Below are 12,318 nucleotides of genomic sequence, written 5' to 3'. Positions count from 1 at the left end.
CGACTCACATTTACTAGCCCTACTATAATTTAAGTAAATTCAATTTCAGTACAATTGATCTTTCCAAGGCTTCTGTAGAATGGCAATGGTGGACAAACAGACAAGATAAGTCATAACCTACATAATGCCAAATTTAATGGCTAAACCTTGTTACACTAACTGGGAAATTGAAAAATATTGCAAGTCCATGTATGCCTCCCAACACACACAGACACAGACACACACACAGACACAGACAGACAGACACACACACACACACACACACACACACACACACACACACATTGATCACAATGATAAGTGTTCAAATTTATTTCTGTATTTATTTGGTCATTACATAACAGTACTGTAAAATGCTTGCATTTTAAAATGTTTTCAGCTGGAATGAAACCATACAATTTACATCCCTATTATGTTTTAACTCATTTACCCGATGAATCCCCATTGTGCCAGCTGATAGGTGTTACACTGTTCCAATTACATTATCACCATATTAACCAAACTGCATTCTGTTTGTCTCCTCCGAAAGCTAGGTCTCTGGAATTCAGGGGAAAGAAGACATTGAATCCTGATGCAATTAAAGAAAATTAGTGAAATGCAATAAATGTTAAAAAATAGAAACCAAAATGTTTATATTATTCTTTTCATCTGAGAAAAAAGTACAAGACAGACAACTAAATATATGCAAATTCATTTTTTTGTTAATAACACTACATACATTTATAAAGACCACCACCGATTATAATTTAACAATTTGTGTGAAAAAAGAAACAGCAACAAAACTCCAAACCCAGATTGCAGCTGTTTTTTTCAGCGAACTGTACAGTTTTTTTTTGCATGACGCTCTAGCAAGCATTAGTCCTGTCACTAATAAATCAAAAAGGTTGACTATACCGCAACACCCTATTTACAGTATATTATTTATATATTTATATGTATATATATTTATATGTATTTATATTTATATCACACTGGCTGTAATTATGACAAGATATATTCATGAGCATCATTAGTGCAAGGCATGAGTAAGACAGACCTGTAAAAAGAGTTATGCATTGTGTGTGTAACAAAGTATATAGGCAGTAAGGATGAGGGGAAACATGTGTGTTATGTACAAATATGTTCAAAGGGAAGAAGTCATGGTTATGTTTGAGTCCATGTGCAAATGTGTGTTGAAAACACACAAATGGGCATGTTAGAGTGTGTCTGTGCATATAATCTGTCAACAGCCAGCCAGTCGAGTTCAGTTTGTACACACTGACAGGCAGCTGTGTCAAAAGCACTTCCTTATCAAGCCAAAAAAAACAAATAAACAGTGATTATTAAGCAAACACACAAATTGCAACTCCCCACTTACTACAGTCTCTTCTGTTTTTAACCAGGTGCAAACCCTGCAGCAACACTCATACACTGGAACAGGTAACCCACTTCTGTCTGTGTATGTGTCCGGCATACCTCGTGCACTGTAAAAGGGAGTGATGTTTCACAAGGGGGGAAGCTGTGATGTAACAAAAGGCGCTGAGGAAAGGGAGCCAGGACTTTGTCGTATAGGTGAAGCTGTTATATTGCACACTGATTGGAGTGTAGGAAACCGATAGGAGGCCATGGTGTCGATTGGGGAAGCTCATAGTCTGTGATCAGAGCAAAGCAGTATGATGATTAATATTGTGTATCAATACATTTTCTCTCTATTGTTTCTATTGCTGTTGTTGCAAAAAAGCAGCAGAGCTGCTTTACAGCAGGGTTTTATGCCAGAGGCTGTCCCTGCTTTCCCACTACAAATGAAAAACAAAGAAACGAGATAACAGGCGCGTGACACAAAACAAAACTCCACAGCACTGAGTCCCAGAAGACTCAACAGCCCAACCCAGACACGATGAAGGACTTGTACCTAAAATAGGTGGCACTTCTGTCTTTTGGTCATGGTTTTTGGAAAAAAAAAAGGATTTTGCAAACTGTGATGGATACCAAAAACATACCATGTCTTGCCGTGTATCACTAACAAGATATGAAATTGGATCCGATGTGGTAGATTTTGTCTACATTGCAGTCCTGTCTGAGATGTCACACTCAGAGGTCACTGCCTAGTTAAGAGAATTTTCCAAAGGTAGGAATCTGAGAGGCTGAGGTCAAACAAACTAGGTGAATGACAAAGCAAGATTCATGAAAGGAAATGACAGGAAATGCAGAGGCAGTGACACAACAGCGTGTACCTTCGAGACCCTGGTCTTCCTCTACTGAAAGCTGGGCGGAGGGCTTTTTGCTACTCTGCATTGGTCCTTGCAGACACTCAAGTCACAGAGTAAATACTGTGAAAATTGCACAATGCCACGGGGGGAGAAACAGGCCTTGGAGTGAAGAGAATAAACACTAGTGCCAGTTAAAATGGAGAATAAGATGGACTGTATGACAGTGGGCCTTTTCAAAAGGACAATGGTCTGCAAGAAAGATTTTACACTGTCATTGAAAAGGTCCTTGTCAGAAGAGGGGAGCATTCCTCCACCTTCCACTTGTCTTATTTTGAGTCACAAGAATACTCATCTCCTCTATTAAGCTTTTTTGTGCTACTGCTGTTACATCATAAAAGATGCAAAGGTTTTCTTTTTTTTACTATTTTAGACCAGGTAAATACATGGGTATGTGAATTTGTAGGTTTGACTTAAATGATACCAAACAACAAAAGAAAGAGGAAAAACAGACAAATGCGACTGATATTAGAAACACAACGGTTAAGTCTTAAACCATCCCAGAAGGGGAAGTAACAACTTCCTCAAAATTAATCTTACATCTGTAGTTGGAGGGATGTAGGCAAAGTGAAGGGTGCACTACTGTCTCTGGGATCTGCTATCATCAATCTATCCGTAAAAAAAAATGATTGATTTAGTAAGCTGGATAACAGATCAAAAATCAAAGGTCAGGGAGCTTCACCTGGCTTTGTTATGATGGAGGAAAAGGAGAAAAGAGCTGTGTGTGTTCATTATAATGGTGTGGGGTTGGGGCGGGCACAGGCCATCTTATCTTGTTTGGCAGATAAGAGAATTGAAGAGAGAGTACAACATGTCGCATTAGTAACTACTGTGGCATTCGGGGCATTTGCCTCATTAGTTACTGCCGTACAAGTTGAGTGGGGTGTTGTTCTTCATGTTAGTTACTGCAGCACGGAGCCTTTGCGGGCTGAGCAGCTTCTGTCAGGTCAACACCCCGGTTCCGCCCGCTGCTGGCTCCCGTAGCCTGAGGCTCATTCTTCGGCAATCTCTTTGCTGGGGGACAGAAAAAAATTCAGGACACATTCTTTTTTGCAAGGTTGTTATCTTAACCTCCAGAGCTGAACGGAGCACAGTAATTATTTTACACCAGTACTAGTGCAATGAGTCATTTTGGCATAAACGCCACAGATATAACATATCTGAAAATGAAAAACAATATTCAGGAACAAAAGATATTCTTTTCATAAACATATGGTACCGTTCAAATCTATATCAAGTTTTTAAAGTACAGTTTATCGAAAAAAAAAAATCTTAGCGTTTTAATTGTCAAATATTTTCGATAAAAAAAAATCACCTACCTATAGCCATAAATATCTCAGTCACATTCATCGATGTCTTGGCTGATGTCTCCATGAAAAGTAAGCTGTTGTCATCCGCATAGGACTGGGCATCCTGACAAATCCATGAAAAATCAAAATGCATTTTTATCACAAATTCAGATACTGGAGACCCTTGGAAGTGTTTTGAGAGAATCTGATGTTGGAACATATTTGTGGATTGAATCTGTTAACACAAGACTCAATTACTAAAACTGGCAAAGATACATAAACTGGAACAGAAAGATATGCTGTTCTGATTATCACTATTCCTATATATTGGAACTGTATAAATATTCTGGGGCAAAAATAAGATCATCATGACACACTTTGTTTGGCCTGACCTGAAAGTCGACGGCTCTCTTGGTGGCTAAGTCGGCCTTGTTGCCTGACAAAGCGATGACTATGTTGGGGCTAGCTTGTCTCTGCAGCTCCTTCACCCAATTCTTTGCTCGAACAAAGGACTCCTGAAAAGAGACCAAATCTTTTCTTTTGTTGTTGAGTCAGTGAAACTGCTATGTTATAGATATCAAGGCTATCCGGGGTCAGAGCTGGGGATGAATGCGATCAACAGGAATCAAAAATGAACGTGCCTCATTTGTGATGTCGTAGACAACGATGGCAGCCTGTGCTCCTCTGTAATACATCGGAGCCAAACTGTGGTAACGCTCTTGACCTGCAGTGTCCCAGATCTCAAACTTCACTGTTGTGTCGTCCAGACACACTGTCTGGGTGAGAAAAGCCGCTGAATGAAGAGAAGATGGCGGGTGAGTCAAAATCTACAACTAAGCAATACTCTGAAGCACAATATAAATATGAACTATCATTAACATAATTTTAAATATTTATATTTATCTATATTTTATGACACTGCATTTGATTAAGTTATGGAATTCTAATTCAGCTTAAGTGAAGACTTATTTATAATACGTTTAAGATGCTGCAACCATGATCTGGTTTTTGGCTTCTGTCAGCATTTTCTCAGCTATCTAATCCTTGTCATTTTACATTTGTATGTCACCACAAGAGTTTAATAAAGGGATCGAAATATGCAGATTTTTAACCTTTAATTCAAAATGGCATTTCATTTTTTTATACACAGTACTTGATGTTTAGTGGATCAAAAGTAGCAAGATAAAATAACCAAAAACAAAGAGGTGCGTCCTTCCAGCCAGCGAAATCCTGTGGACTGAAACATGCCTTTCATTAAAGCTCAGTTTCTTCCATTAAGATAATTTACCACACTGCTGATCAAGGTATGTTTATTTGCGGCTGGGATTTGGTCTCATTGCCTTTAATTTTATTTCAAGAAAAAGAAAAATATGCTTAGTTGTGCTGAGATCTGGTGAATGATACTTTCTCTGTCTTCAGAAGTTCTCGAGTTGCCATTACAGTGTTTGAGGCCACAATCCATCAGCGGTGTGAAGCTCCTTTGTTTTGCAACAATTGTCTTCAAATGATGAGAATCCAGTTCAGGAATCATGGTGCCGAACTGAGACGTTCATCAAAAAACACCAGGTCCCACTTCCACTGGCAGCAATGCGTGCCCATGTACTGCATTTCATTCACCATACCTGACAAAAGACTGCGGACCTCCTCTCTTCCAATCATGGAACAGGTAATGTTGGATTTGTCTATCCAAAGAATGTTACTATCTTAGTTTCTATCTTTTTTTTTTATAATGTCTGATTTGGATTTCTTGTATTTTAGTGTTCCCAGCAATGAAGGACGATTATCTATTTCAAGTGCCTTCAATGTTTTTTTGTGTGGCACAGTCCTTCCTTTTAAAATCCCAATTTCTGATTTGGCCATACCTGGCCATACCTGGCCATACTCAGTCACTCAGTCACTCAGTCACTCAGTCACTCAGTCACACACACACACACACACACACACACAGAAACTCTTCATCATCATTTACAAATGGTGATGACACACAGACAGACTGACAGACAATATATATTTCAGCCTAATGATTTCATTCCTCGTTTGCAGTAACACTTGTTTGTCTGTCATGTTGATATTAGCAGGAAACAGCTACCCAATAAAAATTCAACAGTTAGAATCAAACCTAGAATTTTAATCTAGTTTCCATGGTTTAATGAGGGAGATTGAGGATTTAGATCCTCTGAAATTGATTCAATGTATGAATATGTCTTTAAATCCTTAATATTCAATGGTATTTTGTTAAAAATCTTATACTGAGGATGAGTCTGCACTTCAATCACATCTCATTTGTTGCATTCAAATTCACTATGTGGTGTGCACAGAAGCTTTATTTAAGCAGAAGATTTTTTTAAATGCCTTGCTGTCCAAATTCTCAAGGAGCAGACTATAAAACTAAATGCTTTGTTTATTTTTGATGATTGCCGTGACAATAGCAAATACTGTAATGGAGGGAAGGAAGTAGGTCCTTCCTGAATCTGAAATAGATTTATGGGAGTTGTAATAGCAACTGTGACCTGAAATGACATTGTGCAGTTGTGGTTATAAAAGGCATGTCTAAGCCGGTGAAGGGGTAGAGTAGAAGGCTGATTGAAAACTGAATCGCACAAGATGTTTGCTTCATTGTTGACATTGATGATCCTCAGATTTTATTTTCAGATCCAGTTTTGTTTGTTTCGTACTCTGTTTATTTGGACCAAACCCCAGAATGTTTTCTGCTATAGTAGCCGTTCAAATATCAAAATTCTTAACTTTTTGGGAATTCAAATCTACCCACTTGTCATTTTTCAACTCAACTTGAGTTTTTGATTCAAATTCAAAATGACAATATACACTTGATCACATTTGAAACTGTCTGAAACTATTGAGAAATATCTTCTCTGATGACACTTTTCTTACCTCCTATTGTGCTCTCCTGGAATTCATGGAACTGTCCCTTGACAAATCGAAGCACCAAGCTGGACTTCCCCACAGCTGACTCCCCCAACAGCACCAGCTTAAACTGACAGATCTTGTTCCCTGCATTGGGTCCGTTGGGTCTTGTAGCTCCTCCCCGGTTGGCCATGACCTCGTCAGATCCCCTGGTGTCCTGTGTACCTCACTATCAGGACTTTTGCTGTCAGAAAAGCGAGAAGAAATGATCAAAATCAATTCTCTCTCAGCGTAGTGTCATCGATGCGAAATAACTAATAGAAAGCAAACGTTTTTTCAGAAATCTTTGTTTTTGTTATGCCCCTTTTCCATTTTGAATCATTGAGGCGCGAAGCTTATTTGTAGGTGATGAGATGGCCAAAAATGTACAAAAATAGATATCCAAATGATGTGAATTTGAATCTTTTGTTGGTTTGACAGCCCTTTACCGCACTAAAAGGTTAACAGCTGGCTTGCTGCTATGGTCATGTCTTAACTGGGTATAACTTTGAATGTTAACAAAACCAAGTATTAATGAACTCATATGCATGTATAAATCTGATTTTCAGAAACCTCTCGCGGCTTAATTGCCTTTCAGGATTGTAACAATAACATTTCAAAATTCAGTATAAAGCTAATGTAAAGCGACAGACACTGTGGTTGTCTTTCGAAGTCATGGCAAAAAAAAAAAACGTTTATTGAGTCTGAAATCGTCAATATTAAGCAACAAGACGATAAACAAGAACTCAACTCAGACTGCTAGTATGTGAGCAGAAACAAACCGAAAGTCCCCCGTATAAATGAAGATGAATAACGAAACAAACAATGTAAAGAAAGATAAAAAAAAAGAAAAATTTGTCTAATTTTGTCTGCTTACAGGAGGACCAAACCAAAGAACATCTGTAAACTCCTTTTCCAAAATAATTATCAATGTTTTTTCTGAAGACATTTCTGTCAAGAAATAAGCCACACTGTCTTTATTTTACTTCCACTACAGCTTAGTCCATCTACAGAGTCATTACATCATTTGGGTTTGACTGAATAACTTTTGCAACATTGCCTCTCTGCAGCCTTCTGCTAAAATTTTGGTTACTAAAACTCTATTATGGCATCAGTATTTTTTAATACAAATTAAGCTATGTAAAGGCATAGCACTGAAAATATCTTGAGAGAATTGACAAATAAACCAACTTATACATTGTCCAGTATACCTTAAACAAGTATTTAGAGGATAGAGAGGAAAATTGTTTGACTTGCTGATGGAAGTCGTTTGAGAAACCATGTAATTACCGACCATTGTAGTTGAGTACCTTTTACTAATGATACACATACACAGGCAATGTGTGATAGTGTAATAAATTCTCAATGCACAGAATCTGATGAAAGTGTCTTAAAAATAACAAGCTGCCCTTCTCTGCTATTAATATATTTAGACTGGCTTGTCAGATTGCAGACTACACCAATAGACATCATAATTTTCATTCAAAACAGAGGTGCTGAGTCTAATATTTTATACAACCATTTTCTAATTCATCAGTCAAGAAATACATTTCGGTGTGTGTGTGTGTGTGTGTGTGTGTGTGTGTGTGTGTGTGTGTGTGTGTGTGTGTGTGTGTGTGTGTGTGTGTGTCCGTGTGTGTGTGTGTGTGTGTGTGTGTCCGTGTGTGTGTGTGTGTGTAACGCCTTTATAATGTGCAACAAGATTCAAATAAATAAAGGAATTCTAGAACAATTTAAATGGGCATAGAATTCCCTGTTGTGTCATTCAATTCAACACTGAATATGAAGAATACTTTTCAGAAATGTTTTGATGGAAACTTCATCCTTAAACTGAGGTAAAATATTAAAATCATTCATTAAATAAGCTTTAAGATTATACAAATGGAAACAGATATTTAGCAGAAAAATAATTAGATTTTTGATAAATTAAGATTTTTTGTTGTATTCATAAGATTACCATGTCAAAATGTTGTTGTGTAAGAAATTATTTCAGCATAATATTGTTGACAGTCAATAACAACCAGCTGCAGTGTACATCAATATTATGTAACAGAGACTTGAGGACAGATGAGACATTTTAGCTGGAAATTCAATTCAAGCTGACATTAAAATCCCCCTTTGGGCCAAAAATCTATTCATACCAACTGACATTCACAGTGTCACGTAGCATTAATTTTTACATTAGAATACTTAGATGAAATCACAACAGTATTGAGTCATTAGGATGGAATTGAAATTCCGATACTTACATGAAAACCTGTATTCAACTACAAATTAATGTATAAACTACATTATTAAAGACATGCAGGGACTTAAGATGTAGTATACTGACTAGATATTTTATATAAAAATATCTGTAAAGGCCTCATCTTATCCCTCATATACACTTATACTGCTTTATCTGTGAAAGGCTTAAAAGTTCTGTTTTTTTTTTTTGTCTGGGCTCTAATAATTCACTTGAGCAGCTCCATCCTATCTTCTAACACAACTTTGTTCTTCAAGAGCTGACAATAATTCAGTGTTCTGCAGTCTCTCCTGCAGACATTTCACTTGGCAAGAAGAAAATCACTGTTGTGACTGTACCAGAGGACTGGGCCGACACTAATACAGTTATCGTAACAACAGTATGTCAGAACTCCTGACCCAGCAATGGTAAGACTCCAGCTTCACCCTGAAGAAAATGCATTCTCCATCAGTCCCCTTTTTCTTTCAGTGTTACCAGCAGCCTCTGAACTCAGGTGAGTCTTGGAAATAAAATTACTTTATCATAACAAACCAGTCAGAATACATGAAGGTTGGAGTTAAGGCGTTTCCTACTTTGACATTAAAAACCACAGCATAAAGGGTAGCTAGCCAAACTTCTTGCTCATATGACACCTACTTTTCATTTTGAGCTTAAAATCTAAAGTGCTACGTCATTCAGATAGATAGATTATTCACCTTTAAAAATGCTCAAACTTCCTCTAAATGTTCAGCTTATTTTCTTTGGTGTTTTGCCTCAAAAAAATTAACTTTTACATCAATTTTGCAAGTTCCATCAATATACTGACAATTACACAATGTTCTACTCCTCTACGACATGAATGATGTTTTTTTTGATTAAAATGAATATTGAACATCAATTGCTAAGAAGCAAGGGAGACCCTGATATGACCCTCAGTTTTACCAGGCCACATTACTTGAGCCTCTTATGATGGTGAGAGCCTGACTGGATAAATACCATGCATACAAGCATTGCTTAGTAACTTACTTAGGATAGACCTGCTGACTAACTCCTATATAACAAATAGCTGTTGTCAGAAAATAAGCACCAGCTGTGTCCAAGTTTGCAGTGACTTTGTCTCAGGCATGCTTTCTGGAATGTGAACAAAATAAAAGTTTGGTCACTTTCATGATGCATACCATATTAATTTCTTATTCCACAAGTAAATACTAGTTACTAACATTACAATAAAAGATGGAGAATACTTTGAGATATTTACAAAAGTGGAATTAATATCACTCAATCTCTGCCCTTAGTGAATCACTTGGATTACGATTTTTATGACATTGTTATCATTTACAATATCAACATTAACGAGTTGCTGCATAAATCCTAAGCTATATCTACTCTGAAGACAAACCTGCAATTACATGTTAAATACCCTCTTAATGTAAGAAACAAGCTACGATTCAATTTATTTAAAATTACCATTTTAAGCACTGAACAACTAACTTCTATGGCAAATGATGTACAATAGCATGTAGTAACATTCAATCGTTCAATCTAACCTATCTATTTTAGGTGAAAAACCTTAATGTGGTATATGAGTGACAGATCCTGAGCTATTGTGCTTCTCTGCTACGGAAGAAAGAAGCTGTTCAAGTGAAACTTCACTAAAGTATTTAATTACAAATAACAAATGGAATTCAAGGTGTCAAGTGAAGACAACAAAACCATTACCTGAATAGAGATTGTCAACAACCAAGGCATTGAATCAGTGGTCATAAAAATAGATTGGACTGTCATGAGCCGACTGTAATTGACTGTCCAAGCTGAATAATGTGTATATTTTGATGTTAGAAGGGGGCGCCATCTTCCAAATTGTAATTGTTGTCTAGCTAGGTAGCTCATTTATTAGCCAACATTACTTAGCATTCCGTCCTACAGTAACCTATACACCACCGTGGTCAAATGATACATAAACGATGGACTGTTCAAACAATATAGAGGAGTTACCGGCACGAGACAAGCTAACAATCACGAATCATTAATGCAGCCGATCGCTGGCGTTTTAAAATAAGAGTCAAGCCACAGACAGCTCAAAGTAACGTCAGCTTGCTAGCACTGTTAGCAATCCACCCACTGACCTGATTCCACCCAGTTAGCTGTCACAAAGTCAACTGTCACTCTGCATAGTGCGTCGGAAACCGCTGGCTATCAAATGTGGGTTGCAGATAGGCTGGGGGAGAAGCAGAGTGGTCTTAACCGGACGACATAAAGTTCGAGAATCTCTGTCCACATACCTCAAGCTATCAAACATCACCAACATTAGCTGACGTCTGCTAGCGCCAACGCCAGCTAGTCCCCCATGACAACTAGGGCAAACGTTAGCATTTAGTTAGCTGTAAACGACTGCTTGTCGTCTTGTGTCATGTACTCTACCTGAGAGCCAGGCGATGTTTATAACCAACAAACACTCGGGACCCGGGGCACTGTTGTGAGGTGGAGCTGGGGACCCGAGAAATTTGTTTCAACAATCCTGTCACGTCTCCTCCTTTCTTTCTTCTCGCAACTTCCCTTTGGAATCAAAACACAAACAAGCCCTTCCGCCTCGCGCGCCACGTCACATAGCACGTTCACCATCCATTCACTGGCGGGTTGTTTATTTTTTTAGCCTCTCCAGGACTCGTAAAACCGCAGAATTTGTGACGGTAGCGGATAATTTTTGTGAAACTTACGCAGTGCGCACTCACAGCGGCATCATAGTCACCGCATCCCCTTTCACAGGCTCGCTACCCCAAAATGACATCACCTCTTCCCTTTGTGATGTCACAGTCGTCCGTGTCATGGTAGCCAGGGTTTCTCCTCCCCAGGCGCGGAGTTTTTTCAATTGAATGTAGAATAACACATGGAAACCTATCGCAATGACCATTGTCTCGCTTTTCATTTTGGATTATATTTCACAGTGTTTTATCCTTTGTATGTCTGGACAGACTGAAGTAGCGTACCAGACAAGGTTATTACTTTAAAAATAAGGGTCACAAACCTAAACCGGCTCGGGCATTGCAGATGACATTCATCTCATTCCGAGCGCAACTTTAACATTCAAGTAGTATTACGTTTTACAAAGAGTACTTTTAAAAGCTTAAATTAGGCCTTCATTGGATGTCGCCTCAAAAACTGATATAAGCGTTGATAGCTTTAAACACTCTTTTTAAAATTGTAATTGTATTTTTTTCCCCCTTCACTTTAAGAAATTGTGTTTTTACTTCATTATTAATTTTTTGGTTTCTTAAATGTTACCAGACAGCAACATTAGTAAAGATTTTGTTTGTTTTTCAAAAAATTTCATACGTATTTGAAATCTTACAGACGCCAAGATGCAGAGATTGGGCTCCTTATATATTTCTTTGCGTTCTCTTTTTGGAAACTTATTATGACCATATCTTTTTTCAATAAGCACGTATCAGATGCAGCACACAAACTGACAAGTAGTGCTAAAGAAAACTAATAGAAACTATCTGGGGACAAGAATCAATATCTCGGCCAAGATAAGGCATGTTTTGTTGCTGTTATCAGTAATTACAGTAAAATCATCCATATTACCTGAATGACCTCTCATAAAGGATGAGTGTGTAACATAAACAGGCTTCATCTTCTCCAGTGGCTTTTTAAG

At 37.8% G+C, this 12,318-nt stretch overlaps 1 protein-coding gene and 1 long non-coding RNA gene across 4 annotated transcripts; one reads left to right on the top strand and one right to left on the bottom strand.

The window, feature by feature from the left end:
- Positions 1-303: 303 nt before the first annotated feature.
- LOC147216266 (ras-related protein Rab-5A) lies at positions 304-11,449 on the bottom strand. 3 transcript variants are annotated; one of them, XM_086177962.1, is made up of 7 exons: positions 11,085-11,354; positions 10,790-10,881; positions 6,428-6,644; positions 4,177-4,328; positions 3,928-4,050; positions 3,566-3,659; positions 304-3,260 (listed from the first exon to the last, which is right to left on the bottom strand). In XM_086177962.1, exons 3-7 carry the CDS (start codon positions 6,591-6,593, stop codon positions 3,145-3,147), a joined length of 651 nt encoding a protein of 216 aa, XP_086034088.1. In that variant the 5' UTR covers positions 6,594-6,644; positions 10,790-10,881; positions 11,085-11,354; the 3' UTR covers positions 304-3,144. The 3 variants fall into 3 exon arrangements, with proteins under 3 accessions (XP_086034088.1, XP_086034089.1, XP_086034087.1); XM_086177963.1 differs by lacking the exons at positions 10,790-10,881; positions 11,085-11,354 and adding an exon at positions 11,381-11,449; XM_086177961.1 differs by lacking the exon at positions 10,790-10,881.
- Positions 4,543-9,091, top strand: LOC147216267 (uncharacterized). Its single transcript, XR_015109141.1, has 3 exons — positions 4,543-4,839; positions 4,955-5,201; positions 8,969-9,091. It is a non-coding gene; the product is annotated as an uncharacterized LOC147216267 (long non-coding RNA).
- Positions 11,450-12,318: the final 869 nt, after the last annotated feature.

The sequence above is a fragment of the Fistularia commersonii genome, chromosome 30 (assembly GCF_037954325.1).
Source record: "Fistularia commersonii isolate RoL2024-O1a breed Wild chromosome 30, RoL_Fcom_v1.0, whole genome shotgun sequence".
In the NCBI taxonomy this organism is placed as follows: Eukaryota; Metazoa; Chordata; class Actinopteri; order Syngnathiformes; family Fistulariidae; genus Fistularia; species Fistularia commersonii.
This window is presented reverse-complemented; position numbering and strand designations above follow the sequence as displayed.